Genomic DNA, 15,000 nt, shown 5'->3' with positions numbered 1-15,000 from the left:
TATGTGTTGTGTGTATGTGTTGTGTGTATGTGTGTGTATGTGGTGTGTGTATGTGTTGTGTGTATGTGTGTATGTGTTGTGTGTATGTGTGTGTGTTGTGTGTGTGTGTGTGTGTGTGTGTGTGTGTGTGTGTGTGTGGTCTTTTTATGTGCGGCTTTGCAGTGTGTGTGTAAAGAGCATGAACACTGAATACCCTCAAGGCCTCGAGGTGGAGCTGTTCCAAAATGTTTGATAACCCTTCTGTACAACTGTCCCAGACGACATCGGCGTAATCAAAGTGTGGTAATACGTAAGATTTATTCATAATTTTTAAAGATTTTTTACTAAACATGTGCTTGTAAAATTTCAAACAGTTAATCAATAACATTACTTTACTTGCAATACTGTTAATATGAACATTCCACTTACAATCATTTTGTAAAACAACGCCCAAGTGTTTGTGTGGGCAATGTCCTGAACATCAATGTCATTAAATGTCAAACAATCAAAATCAGTATCACGTCGTTTAAAATTTAACAGTTCAGTTTTTCCATTATTAAATTTTACCTTCCAGTCTACTTAATTCCTGTAAATCCGAGTTCAAAATGTCTTTACGCAATTGGGAATCGTTCATTGACAGGTACATACTTGTGTCATCTGCGAACAATTTTACAGTGGATTGAACATTTAAGACAATATCGTTTATATATATCAAAAACAGTAGTGGCCCCAGAACAGATCCCTGGGGAACTCCAGCTGGTACAGTCTGTGGGGCCGACATGTGTCCTTTTACAACAACGTTCTGTAATCGATCATTTAAATAACTTCTAATCCAACATAATAAGCGTCCTCTTATGCCAATGGCCTCTAATTTGCACAATAGGCCCTTATGTCACACACGGTCGAAGGCTTTTGATATATCAAAAAAATGGCTTGTGTTGAGAGTCCCTTATCAGCAGCTATACATAGATCATTGTAGGTGCAGAGTAACTGTTTTACAGTAGATTCACCTGGTATGAAACTAGAGCGCTTAGAGCGAAATATTTTTGTTTTTTGTAAGGGATAGGCGCAATATAAATACACTTTATTATTATAGATTGCACAGGCGTTATTATGTTATTCAGCTTCACCAAATTAAAAATATGGTTGTGGACACACTTTTCAAACACTTTCCCCACACAGCTTAATAATGATATAGGTCTATAATTCAAACAACACATTTTGGATCCTTTTTTAAATATCGGAGTAACATGTGCATATTTCCATAAAATAGGGTATTGTCCTTCGTTCAGGCAACGATTAAACAGCGCTGTAAGCGGTTGTGAAATAACGCCGATTGCTGCTTTAAGTAGCCTATTATGTACGTGGTCGGGGCCGCATGCTTTACTAATATCAAGACTTTTTATAATGTTAATCACCTCTTCGACAGACAAATTTAACTCACTCAATTCACAATCAAGGAAAGGAACAATCGGCAGGTCATCATGTTCATTATCCAGAGTGGCCTGCTGTACAAAAAAAGTCGTTAAAGACGTTTGCCTTTCCTTCATTATCATAATAAATGTTACCGTTATGCTCAACAGGTGGTATTTCATCAGAACCAATTCCTTTCTTGTCCATAAACCGTTTTACAATGTTCCACCAATCTTTTTTATTTACATTGTCTAAGTTACATATTTTCGAATCTATTTCTTTGTAATAGTCAGTAATCCGTTCTCTTTTCTTGTCGGTTACGTAATTTCGTACCTCGCGAAATAATTGCCAATCTTCTGGTAAGTTTGTTCTCTTTGCTTTGGCATGAATCCGGTTTCGTGTATTTATGAGTGACAAAGTGTCAGCGTTTATCCACGGCGCGTCTTTCAAGTAGGGCTAACTGTTATCGTTCGGACAGGCATATGCTGTTTGGCGATGTTCATAAGAGTAACTGAAAAGATATCGGCGCAATCGTCGATAGAGTTGCTTTCGAAAATTTCATTCCAATTTACATCTGATAAGTCTGCACACAAATTGTGTACGTCTAACCTGGCATAATGATATACAGTTCTCTTAAATGGCTGCTGGGTCTTTGCGGTATTATGAATAATAACACATGGTACGCTATGGTCACTGCATATGGGTGCCAGTACGTCGACGCTCTTTACTAAATGGAGTGTTTGAGTTAAAATCAGGTCCAGACAGGTGCTACTGTTGTTCGTAATTCTGGTTGGCATGTTCACAATCTGATGCAATTGGAATAAATGTAGAATGTCTACTAGGTGCGGTGTCGGCACACTGAAAAAGTCGTAGTTAAAGTCGCCAAGGACAATACACTTTTTCATGGTATCGTTCACAAGTTGAATGCTTTCTTTAATAAGGTCCCAGTACAGTACGGTTGCGTTAGGTGGGCGATAAAAAGAACAGATGAGGAGACTTTCTTGGTCGATTTTAATTTCAACCCATACAGCTTCTAAATTGTCGACAGTCAGATCTGGGCGGTGTTTACAATAGAGGTTGTTCTTAACGTATATTGCAACACCTCCATGGGGATCGTTAGGTCTATCAAGTCTAGCTGGTGGGTGAAAATTAGGTAAAAGTAAGGAGCTATTTTCGTCTGTTGGCGATAGCCAAGTTTCAGATACTGTTATTACGTCAAACATATGCGATTCTGGTTCTAAAAGGTAAATTTAATTTTTTATACTTCTAGCATTGATGTGAACAATGCTGAGTTCCGATTTATCAGGACCTGGATTACTTTCCACATCGCCGGCTCGGAGAAGCATAATATTCTGTAATAAACCAAAATAGTGAGACAAAACACTTGTGTCGCTAAAAACATGTTTACATTTGCCAGTCTTTGAGCATCGTCTTCTCGCTTTGTCAATGAGTTGAAAATCGTCGAAACTTCCTACAATATGTACAAAAACAGCCAAGGTGATACTGTTTGCTTTGTTCAGCAACAACAATATCAAACAAGTCGCGTAAGGCGAAATTACTACATTTAGTCAAGCTGTGGAACTCACAGAATGAAACTGAACGCAATGCAACGCAGCAAGACCGTATACTCGTGGTCCACCGCTCACGGCATAGGCAGTGAAATTGACAAGAAGAGCGGGGTAGTGGTTACGCTATGCTGCATAGCACGCTTTTCTGTACCTCTCTTCGTTTTAACTTTCTGAGCGTGTTTTTAATCCAAACATATCATATCTATATATTTTTGGAATCAGGAACCGACAAGGAATAAGATGAAAGTGTTTTTAAATTGATTTCGAAAAAAAAATTTGATAATAATTTTTATATATTTAATTTTCAGAGCTTGTTTTTAATCCGAATATAACATATTTATATGTTTTTGGAATCAGCAAATGATGGAGAATAAGATAAACGTAAATTTGGATCGTTTTATAAATTTTTATTTTTTTTACAATTTTCAGATTTTTAATGACCAAAGTCATTAATTAATTTTTAAGCCACCAAGCTGAAATGCAATACCGAACCCCGGGCTTCGTCGAAGAGTACTTGACCAAAATTTCAACCAATTTGGTTGAAAAATGAGGGCGTGACAGTGCCGCCTCAACTTTCACGAAAAGCCGGATATGACGTCATCAAAGACATTTATCAAAAAAAGGAAAAAAACGTTCGGGGATTTCATACCCAGGAACTCTCATGTCAAATTTCATAAAGATCGGTCCAGTAGTTTAGTCTGAATCGCTCTACACACACACACACACACACAGACACACACACACACAGACACACACACGCACATACACCACGACCCTCGTTTCGATTCCCCCTCGATGTTAAAATATTTAGTCAAAACTTGACTAAATATAAAAAGGTGGAATCGTGTTTATTCTTAGAAACGCCAGTTTCCTACCCTGAGCTGCTGCTCGTGAATGAAAACACCCTATTCTGGCTCTGTATGTGCAAGTATCAACTGACATGATTCAACAAAGTAAGAAACAAGAAGGTCGCCAGTGGTAGGGTGTTTGGCTGGCTAGTCATCTCTCTCAAATGGGAATACACAACAAGTCGCGTAAGGCGAAAATACAATATTTAGTCAAGTAGCTGTCGAACTCACAGAATGAAACGCAATGCCATTTTACTCGTAGCATCGTCAGGCCACCGCTCATGGCAAAGGCAGTGAAATTGACAAGAAGAGCGGGGTAGTAGTTGCGCTAAGAAGGATAGCACGCTTTTCTGTACCTCTCTTTGTTTTAACTTTCTGAGCGTGTTTTTAATCCAAACATATCATATCTATATGTTTTTGGAATCAGGAACCGACAAGGAATAAGATGAAAGGGTTTTTAAATTGATTTCGACAATTTAATTTTGATAATAATTTTTATATATTTAATTTTCAGAGCTTGTTTTTAATCCGAATATAACATATTTATATGTTTTTGAAATCAGCAAATGATGGAGAATAAGATAAACGTAAATTTGGATCGTTTTATAAATTTTTATTTTTTTTTACAATTTTCCGATTTTTAATGACCAAAGTCATTAATTAATTTTTAAGCCACCAAGCTGAAATGCAATACCGAACCCCGGGCTTCGTCGAAGATTACTTGACCAAAATTTGAACCAATTTGGTTGAAAAATGAGGGCGTGACAGTGCCGCCTCAACTTTCACGAAAAGCCGGATATGACGTCATCAAAGACATTTATCAAAAAAATGAAAAAAACGTTCGGGGATTTCATACCCAGGAACTCTCATGTCAAATTTCATAAAGATCGGTCCAGTAGTTTTGTCTGAATCGCTCTACACACACACACAGACACACAGACACACACACAGACACACGCACATACACCACGACCCTCGTTTCGATTCCCCCTCGATGTTAAAATATTTAGTCAAAACTTGACTAAATATAAAAAGGGGAAAAATATGTACAATACAGACTTTGGTAGTAACAGAGATATATAAGTTGTTCATAATAACTGAAAAGGGATTAGGAACTGTTACAGCAGAAAGAACAAGTCGCGTAAGGCGAAAATACAATATTTAGTCAAGTAGCTGTCGAACTCACAGAATGAAACTGAACGCAACGCAACGCAGCAAGACCGTATACTCGTAGCATCGTCACTCCACCGCCCGTGGCAAAGGCAGTGCACGTGGAATTGACAAGAAGAGCGGGGTATTCGTTGCGCTAAGAAGGATAGCACGCTTTTCTGTACCTTTCTTCGTTTTAACTTTCTGAGCGTGTTTTTAATCCAAACATATCATATCTATATATTTTTGGAATCAGGAACCGACAAGGAATAAGATGAAAGTGTTTTTGAATTGATTTCGAAAAAAAAATTTTGATAATAATTTTTATATATTTAATTTTCAGAGCTTGTTTTTAATCCGAATATAACATATTTATATGTTTTTGGAATCAGCAAATGATGGAGAATACGATAAACGTAAATTTGGATCGTTTTATAAATTTTTATTTTTTTTTACAATTTTCCGATTTTTAATGACCAAAGTCATTAATTAATTTTTAAGCCACCAAGCTGAAATGCAATACCGAACCCCGGGCTTCGTCGAAGATTACTTGACCAAAATTTCAACCAATTTGGTTGAAAAATGAGGGCGTGACAGTGCCGCCTCAACTTTCACGAAAAGCCGGATATGACGTCATCAAAGACATTTATCAAAAAAAGGAAAAAAACGTTCGGGGATTTCATACCCAGGAACTCTCATGTCAAATTTCATAAAGATCGGTCCAGTAGTTTAGTCTGAATCGCTCTACACACACACACAGACACACACACAGACACACACACAGACACACGCACATACACCACGACCCTCGTTTCGATTCCCCCTCGATGTTAAAATATTTAGTCAAAACTTGACTAAATATAAAAACTGCAAGCATTTGCAGTAAGTTTCGACTGGAGCGTCCGAATGCAATCACATGCAGAGATAGAGTTTCAAGTACTGTAAGGTACGGAGGGAATGCATCATTAACAAGAAATTCCTCCGAGGTAGGAAAAACACCCCCGTCAAAGGGAAATAACCTTCTCAGTTGGTGGCAGTGAGAATGGTTATTTCCCTTTGACCATTAATATGTTCCTCTATAAGTCCTTGTATAATTTTAATCCACCAATAACTCCCTAACCGTGTGTTTGACTAGTCCCAATTTTTGTAAGGACCGTCTCAGGAATGTATAGAACCTGTTCACCAAGTTTGGTGACGATCGGTCCGTTCATTCTTGAGATCTATATGCGAACACAAACAAACAAACAAACAAACAAACAAACAAACACATCGAGCGAAACCTATACACACCCCTATACCGGGGGTGTAACAATTCGTTCACATGTTTGCAATGCACTTGGCAACAGGATATGCTGGGATACAGTTATATACAATCAAGCGGCCTACCATGCTCACGAGTGTTGGTCAGTGTTGTAAGACAGACATTTACAACCTTATTCTGAAAGGTACCTTCTTCTTCTTCTTCTTTTTCTTCGTTCGTGGGCTTAGACTCCCACGTTCACTCATGTTTTTAGCACGACTGGATTTGTGCGTGTATGGCCGTTTTCACCCCGCCATTCAGGCAGCATACGCCGATTTCGGGGGAGGCATGCTGGGTATTTTCGTGTTTCTATAACCAGCCAAACTCTGACATGGATTAAAGGATCGTTTCCGTGCGCATTTGTGACTCACGGCCAGGCATTTGCGTGTAGGCCTACATGTCAATTTTTTTTTAGCGCTGGCCTTCCTCTTGAAATCAACCAACAAAGCAGCCACTGAATATAACACTCTGACTTTTATCGCATACACTTCTTATCCCGTTATAGACGAATGTCAAGGGTTTACGACTAACGAGTTTGTGACTCATGCAATCATGCGTCTGCACACAGTCTAAATGTGTATGTGTGCAATAAAGCGTTGCTCTTTTGTAGCACGCATTCGTTTATTCCATATGGGTGACAGGTGTACGGGAATTCAGTTTGCTCAGAACGCACATGATAACCGAGTCTTTGCAATACTGCGCTGTCATCGGCGCCTTTGTTTATGTTTATCATGTTTTGGGGTAAAGGCCCGGATGGATAGAGAGGTGGAAGCGCGCGCGCGCGCGCGAGTATAACACGAATCACACCATGTACCATGATGGGTGCAGAAGCTTGCGTTTTGGCGGCTGTGCACGTGCCTGGGTATTAACCTTTGTGTTACTCTTTGGAACTACGATGTGTGTGTGTGTATGTGTGTGTGTGTGTGTGTGTGTGTGTGTGTGTGTGTGTGTGTGTGTGTGTGTGTGTATGTGTGTGTTTGTGTGTATGTGTGTGTGTGTGTGTGTGTATGTGTGTGTATGTGTGTGTGTGTGTGTGTGTGTGTGTGTGTGCATGTGTGTGTGTGTATGTGTGTGTGTGTGTGTGTGTGTGTGTGTGTGTGCCGAGAGAGACTAGAGTGAGAGAGAGAGTGTGTGTGTGTGTTTGTGTGTGTGTGTGTGTGAGTCTGTGTGCATTCGTGCGCACCAGTGCAATGTACGTGCGCGCATGCGAACGAGTGTGTGTCTGTGTGGCTGTGTGCATTCGTGCGCACCTGTGTAATACATGATACGTCAGTGCGCGCATGCGAACGACTGAGTCTGTCCATTGGCCTATGTCTGGTGTGCGCGTACGCACGCGTCGTGTGCACACACGTTCTCTCGGCGCATTGGTATTCTTTTAGCCCATTATTTTCATAGGGTATGTGGAGGAGATCTGCCGAGGTTGCAGGTGTGGCTACACGCATTTCACATTCCATGCCAAGGAATACACGCATTAAACACACACAGGCACACACACACACACACACACACACACACACACACACACACACACACACACACACACAGAGGCAGACTAAGAGATAGACAGACAGGCAGCCACACACACACACACGCACACACACGGCGCGCACGCATGCACACACACACACACGCACACACGCAACCGCAGACATGCACTTTTGTTTCGCGCGATTAGCAAGTTCATGCCCTCACTCCAAACTCAAAGGTTAATGTCAAGCTCCGTTTTATAGCACCATACCTTGACGAGAGAGCTGACGTGAAGCTTGCCTTGTCAGACAGTAGGCCTATGTGCATGTCACAGAACCTCCATCATTTGCAGTTCGCATGTGCAGCCAGGCGGGAAGGATCTAGGAATGTGTCGCAATAAAACACATTTTTTAAAAACTTGTCGCAGTTTATTGTAAAACTCCGCCTGGCGTGTCGTAAAATGCGGCAAGTGTGCAGTCGATAGTCTGAGCTGATATCGTTTCGTTTTGGCTGTTTTAACGGTTCTGTAACAGAGACAACTGCTAATGACTTGCGAAAACAATGTGATGAATGAACAGCCAAATCGTGATAGACTGAGTGGTGTTTAACAAAATAATTAGGGGAGACCGGGGCTAGTCCGCCTACTTTTATGCTTTTGGTAGCATAACTGGCGAGTTTGATGAACTAGAAGACTGATTTTTTATTTTACATCAAGACAAATGTGTAGCTGATATCAATGTGCAGACAGTTTTTATGTGCGCATGAACATTTGTTGTACATACTGCTTTAAGTAGACCTACCCTAACGTAGGCGAACTTGCCCCAAGTCGGGGTGAGTCCGCCTACAGGGTGGGGCAAGTCCGCCGCTCTCATCCCATAGTAGGTACAAGACTAGTAGTGGGCAAGCTTTATACACACACGCACGCACGCACACACAGTCAGTCAAACAAGCACCCGATCAGTGGGAAAGCTTTTTTAATTTCCTTCAATATTTTAATTTAGGTTCAAAAATGCCAATGACGAAATACAAAAGAATGTCGAAAGAATGTAACACAAATCGGCGTCAGTCTTTTTTAGACATGAATCTGCAATCTTTACCATCGAGAATAGATGGAGTCACCATCAGAGTCACAGTTATGGCAGATGTAAACTGGACTGTTTCCCACACCTGCACATTCTTCATGGCGGACTTGCCCCATGACAAATAGGCGGACTTGCCCCCGCACGGGCAGGCAACTCTAGTGCCAGATAGCGAGCACAACATGGGAAGGAAGAAGCAAATCTTTCGTCAGAACTCGACCTTAATTAACGCACTTTCACTCGACACCAAGACTAAGTATTTGTTCTCAGAGGTAATGCATCAAAACCTAAGTCAACTCCTATGCATTCATGTTACAAAAATGAAGAAAAACACTTTTTGTGACCTGTACTCACGATATATGGGCGCGCAACCTCTGAACTTCTGCAGGATATGGCGGGAAGAAGGGACACCACTCTCACATGGTGTGAATGACTAAAAGGTGGCAAACGTAAGAATAAACAGACAAAGACGGATGTGCCCCGGGGGCGGACTAGCCCCGGTCTCCCCTATAGTATTAATTTTATATTGCCAAACCTTGAAGGCACAGTAAGCCTCCCGTAAACCATCACAGAGCTCCCCGAGCGTCTAAATACAGTACAAGCATACTTCCATTTGAACGCTCACCGAACGGGAACATCCTGGCTGCTTTCTGTCGAGCGTGAGACATTTTCCAAGAATTTATTTTCGTAGACTTGTTCCGTTAACAACAACGGCGCCTCGTTTTTGCGCTAGACCTAACTTTTAAAATCTAAATAATAAATTGACAGCTTGTTACACAAACATTCTTTAATCATAAAAGAATTCGTTTTTCATCAAGACAAGATCAGAACAATTCGAAGTTGTGAAAGTTTAAAAAAAGAAAAGCCCGGAAGCAGGGTCACGCAAGGGTCGTAGCAGACGACGGCCGGTTTATCAGTGCAAATCGCCGTTCCTACAACAGTCAAAAGCTATCGCTAGAGTTCTTGTGAACCACAGCCGTTGTTTCGTGCATAAAAAAAACGTGCTATTGTAGATAAGCTCACGTCGAGTCGCATTCAAATGACTAACTATGACGACTGCATTGTGAAAAGGGAAAACTGGATCACACGGGTTCACGATGGCTCAGGGGTAAGATAAACCACGCAAAAATAAATTCTTTGAAAATTGTTCGCTCTTTACGGAGGGCACCTAGGATGTTCTCAATTGGTGAGTGTTTAAATGAAAGGGTGTTTGTACTGTGTGTAAAAGCCTGACCGTATCTGTGATGGTTTACGGGAGGCTTACTCTGCCTTTGAGGACAGTTTTTCAATAAATGAATTTAATCTGGTTTATTGTTTCTCCCATTTTCGTCGACTGGTTGTCTACTCTTAGTCTATAGACCCTTTAAATCGGGACAGGTCACTCTTATAGGAAGAAACGACACGTTATCTGCTCCTTTGTTCACTGCTTTTCCCTTTCCATGTCACACACACACACACAGCAGAGCCAAATGTCGATCGACTCAAGGGAGCAAACTCTCCTGTTCTGTCAGTGTAAACAAACGGGGGCAGACATGTCGTCTGGTGTTTGACCGGAACGGAATCGCTAGCTCCCTCGAAGTTTACCTGGGTGATATTTCGCCCACCTACAACGGTTTACACGCCGCTATTCGCCACCTGACAGTTCTGTTGATGAATACAATGTGTAGGAAGTGTGTCTAACTCTAAGTCATACAAACGTGTACTGCGCAAGTTGGCAAACTTTTCCGAAGTTCAACCCCACACCCACTCGGTCACAGTGACAAAATGGTTTGTCACCTGAAGCAGACGACACTGGTTTGAAACTCGAACCTTGGAATGCGGCGCTTCTCCGCGTGGTCGTGTTGTGAATTTGGACGTGTGTTACTTACTTCGTGAATGAGTGTACAGATAAACTTCTTCAAAGTGTGTCGCCGTGAAATTTGGTGTCGTTGGAACGTAGGCTACATAATGTGAAATTAGAGTTCGAAGCGTTTGTGCGATTTCGAAGGCTGAGCTGAACAGGTGTAGTAAACTGTGACGGGAGGGCACAACCGACGAAAGGTGTCTGCAGCCTACCTGCAGAAAGGCACGGATTAAGTGTGCACAATCTTTTATCCGTTAGCTCTCTTGCCCCCGAGTGACTCACGTATAGCTCTTTCTGTCCAAAGTGATAGGCACAACAGCGTTGTTTAAATAAAAAATAAAAATAATTTTAGCCCGACGCGTTTTGTTTGACTAATGTCGAGCATTGCTATACGCACATTCATAGTAGGCACAGGTTTTATTGTAAGGACAGTTCGAACAAGCATGGCTATCTCAGTCTTAATACGACACATGTTTTAGTAGTTAATTACTAAAATTGGTATTAGCTTGATTACAGTGATAAGCAGTCTAATTTGCATTATTCAGTGGTATTGTATAGCTGCCTAACGCTTTCATTTCTATGTTTATTTGATATGTTTGGCTTGACAACGATGCAGTAAGTAGGCGGTCTAGGCCTGTCCCAAACGTGAATTGGAAAAGAAAACCCCTTCATTTTAAACTTGTTGACTTCAAGCTCAACAAGTTTTATATGAAGGTTTTCTGTTTTAATTCACTCTTGTGACAGTCAATAGTCATGACAAATTCTCTCTCTCTCTCTCTCTCTCTCTCTCTCTCTCTCTCTCTCTCTCTCTCTCTCTCTCTCTCTCTCTCTCTCTCTCTCTCTCTCTCTCTCTCTCTCTCTCTCTCTCTCTCTCTCTCTCTCTCTCTCTGTCTCTGTCTCTGTCTCTCTCTGTCTCTGTCTCTCTCTCTCTACTTTTATGTTTATCCTTTGTAATTGTTTTACGTTTGTATGTATATATAAGATTAGAGTAGTCCCTCTCCGGGCGAGGGCTGGTTGAAAAGGAGCTCGTTTATATTGCTTATGCCACAGCCCTCGTAAAATAAAATTTGATTTTATTTGATCTCTCTCTCTCTCTTTCTCTCTCTCTCTCTCTCTCTCTCTCTCTCTCTCTCTCTCTCTCTCTCTCTCTCTCTCTCTCTCTCTCTCTCTCTCTCTCTCTCTCTCTCCCAACCCCCCCCCCCCCACCCAGTACAACGCACATTCTAAGCTTTATTATAATACACTATACAGAAAACAGGACCAAGGAAGAACAACCATATGCTCAAATTAATCATAGCCAACTATACACTACACGTATCTGCATTCACTTACTTAGGTATCCCAACCGTACAACCCCGAGCAGCTAGCACCTACTCATGCGTGTTATTCGGCGTTTGGCAACCACCCCTCAAGCTAACAAATCCTCCCATTTATCTGTCAGAATCGACTGAGAAGGTCAAGCAACACTACGTGCGTGACCTTCGATAGTTTCGCCAACAAGAGGGGAGGTGGTAAATGCAAGGAGCTGACTAGTATTAGTGTATACATGTATCCCCTGGATACAAGCATGTTGACGTGGCAAGAAACATTGTTTCTCAAAGAAAAAGCGGCCGGGGTTTTAAATGTTTGTTGGGGGAAGGGGGGGGGGGGGGGCTAGGGGAGGATCGAGATACCTGTAGACAGACTGACAGACACACACGCATACACACGCATGCAATCGTACACACATACGCGCACACGCGCGCGCATTCACACAGGCACACACAGGTACTGTACCAGAAAGATAGACACAGATAGACGGATAGGCAGGTAAAGACACATGCGCGCACATGCACACACACACGTGCACTCACTAAAAACACACATACTCACAGGCACCAGACAAGTAGACATTGACTAACAGACACACGCACACACGCACACATGCACGCGCGCATTACCCCCCCCCCCCCCCCTTCTCTCTCTCTCTGGACACACTTCCCGCACAAAACTGGTAGAGAAAGTTGACACTCAGTTTAGGATAGATAATATATTATGGTCAAGCCAACGGGCGGTCTGATGACACTTGACCACGTAACTGTAGAGCATAGCTGTGTCCGTGACTGACTGACCAGCGGCGATAAGCTGTGTGTGAAATAGGCCTCCTGAGAAACACGAAACGGTTAGTTGCTGGCAAGGACAGTGACAGGCTCAGGAGTTAAATATTAACGAGGAGAATATATGGAACAGAAACATTTTGAACAGAAGATCGAGTATTTTGCGTGAAGTGAAATCCGGAGAATCAATCTTTGTTTTGAAAACAACATATTTCTTTATTTTTGTATCCGGAAGATTGTTGTGTTCTTCCGTGATATTTCGAGTGTAATTTTGTAAACGTCGAGTGTGCTTCTTCGCGTGTTCAATAAGAGCTTCACTAGCGTTTCACCCGTTCCAAACGCTTGTGCAATATGTGTTTATAAAAACCATTGAAACGCGAGGTCTGGTGTATGTATTCATGTCCATCTTAAGCGTATGTAGGGCACTACACAGAATATTACCGAAGGAAATGTGGTTACAGTAGTTTTTTAAATCGACCTTCATACATGCTATTTAGCTACTAAATTATTATTCATATTACATCAACAGCTTAAACCATTAGCTGACCATTAATACACGTATTAATTCGTCAGAAGAGCAACAAGTAGGGTCTACGTCTGCATACAAAAGATAATACGACAATGAATGCACTTCATCCTTTTGAAACTAGATTTACTCAGTCCTACTTTGTTGTAATTCGCCGGCCATCCATTCTTCGAATTTTTTTAGTTTCATAATTTAGGAGCTTTTACCGCGCATTGTCTTTCGGATGAGACGAAAAACCGAGGTCCCTTCGTGTACACTACATTGGGGTGTGCACGTTAAAGATCCCACGATTGACAAAAGGGTCTTTCCTGGCAAAAATGTATAGGCATAGATAAAACATGTCCACCAAATACCCGTGTGACTTGGAATAATAGGCCGTGAATAGTAAATATTCGCCGTAATGGCTTGAGATTTACTGGCCGATGTGAATGCGTGATATATTGTGTAAAAAATTCCATTCAGTCTGCACTATGTGTAGGCTAATGTGCGTTTAGCCGTGGTCCGTGTTCAGTCTGCACTATGTGTAATGTGTGTTTAGTCGTGGTCAACCTCTCCTGTCCTTAAAAGTGAGAGCAACTTGAGGTCAACAATAACGGTGCGACTTTGTGCACACGTTGAACGTTTCTCCAGCTATGTTGAACTTTTCCTGACCTTGAAACTGAGAGTAACTTAGTTGAGGTCAATAATGTTGACACTGTTTGAATAGAACGCATAGCCATTTGTTGTGCAGTAAAACTGTGGACATTGCTGGCACATCGTGCATACACTCGGCAATGTATTTGTAGTGTTAACACTTGTCACTCGCCACCGCGTTACCGAGTGCTGAGTGATGGAAGATTAACTAAACCCACGAGAATAACCGACACACATTTAAAAATACGTTGGTGTATACCACATGTGTCTGTCGCGATTAGTTTTGTTAACACTCCTTAGAAACTGGCTTAGCCGGATGTTTGTGAGTGCGTAAAGTATTCGGTCGTGCACAGTGACACGGACTTAATAAAGATCGAGCTACCCTTTCTTCGGTGACTTGGAAATAACGACCAGTTGTTGCGTTATCCGTTTCAGTTTTCATTTGTGCTGAGATTCGGCTTTTCTTGACACTAGAGTTATTTGAATGGGCCAAATGTGTTGTGCCTACTGAAATCCTTTTCAAATACACAAGGAAAAGACTGATAGGCGCTGAACGTTTCTTGACTGTGAAACTGTTGTGTTGATGCATTGAAATCACGGATTTACTCCTCAAGCTTGTTCAAGAGAATGGGTCGCAGAAATGGAAGGTAAGATGCAAGCGGAAACATATGTTGTGTCTTTGTTTTAATGTCTAAAGAGTAAGAGCGTATACCCATACACTCTAAACTAGAAGTGTTCACATGTGAACACACTTAATGTAACCCGTTTACAATGTGTGCCGCTTTTGGAAGTAGAATTGTATAGTATCTGACAATGTGTGCCACTTTTGGAAGTAGAATTGTATAGTATCTGACAATGTGTGCCACTTTTGGAAGTAGAATTGTATAGTATCTGACAATGTGTGGCACTTTTGGAAGTAGAATTGTATAGTATCTCACAATGTGTGGCACTTTTGCTAGTAAAATTGTATAGTATCTCACACACTGTTCACAACTAGATAACACAAAAGGTGGGTTCACAATTTTAGTTTAGAGTGTACCACATAATTACACTTGGTATTTTACACACACACACACACACACACACACACACACAATCC

The 15,000-nt window shown here is 41.4% G+C and overlaps 1 protein-coding gene across 4 annotated transcripts in view; it reads left to right on the top strand.

The window, feature by feature from the left end:
• The window catches only part of LOC138981247 (endothelin-converting enzyme homolog), a 102,840-nt gene that overhangs the window by 28,174 nt on the left and 59,666 nt on the right, over positions 1 to 15,000 (top strand). Inside the window, exons 1-2 of one of the 4 annotated variants that reach the window (XM_070354086.1) lie at positions 10,324 to 10,804; positions 14,337 to 14,548. The exons of 1 other annotated variant lie outside the window; for it this stretch is intronic. In XM_070354086.1, the coding sequence (XP_070210187.1) occupies positions 14,529 to 14,548 (20 nt within the window). In that variant the 5' untranslated portion in view covers positions 10,324 to 10,804; positions 14,337 to 14,528. Of the gene's footprint in view, positions 1 to 10,323; positions 10,880 to 13,259; positions 14,549 to 15,000 lie in introns of those variants that run through there. 2 more of the 4 variants (XM_070354085.1, XM_070354087.1) reach the window with 2 other exon arrangements.

This window comes from Littorina saxatilis, linkage group LG12 (assembly GCF_037325665.1).
Source record: "Littorina saxatilis isolate snail1 linkage group LG12, US_GU_Lsax_2.0, whole genome shotgun sequence".
Lineage (NCBI taxonomy): Eukaryota > Metazoa > Mollusca > Gastropoda > Littorinimorpha > Littorinidae > Littorina > Littorina saxatilis.
The sequence above is the reverse complement of the archived record's forward strand: the minus strand, read 5'-3'. Positions and strand labels throughout refer to the sequence as shown.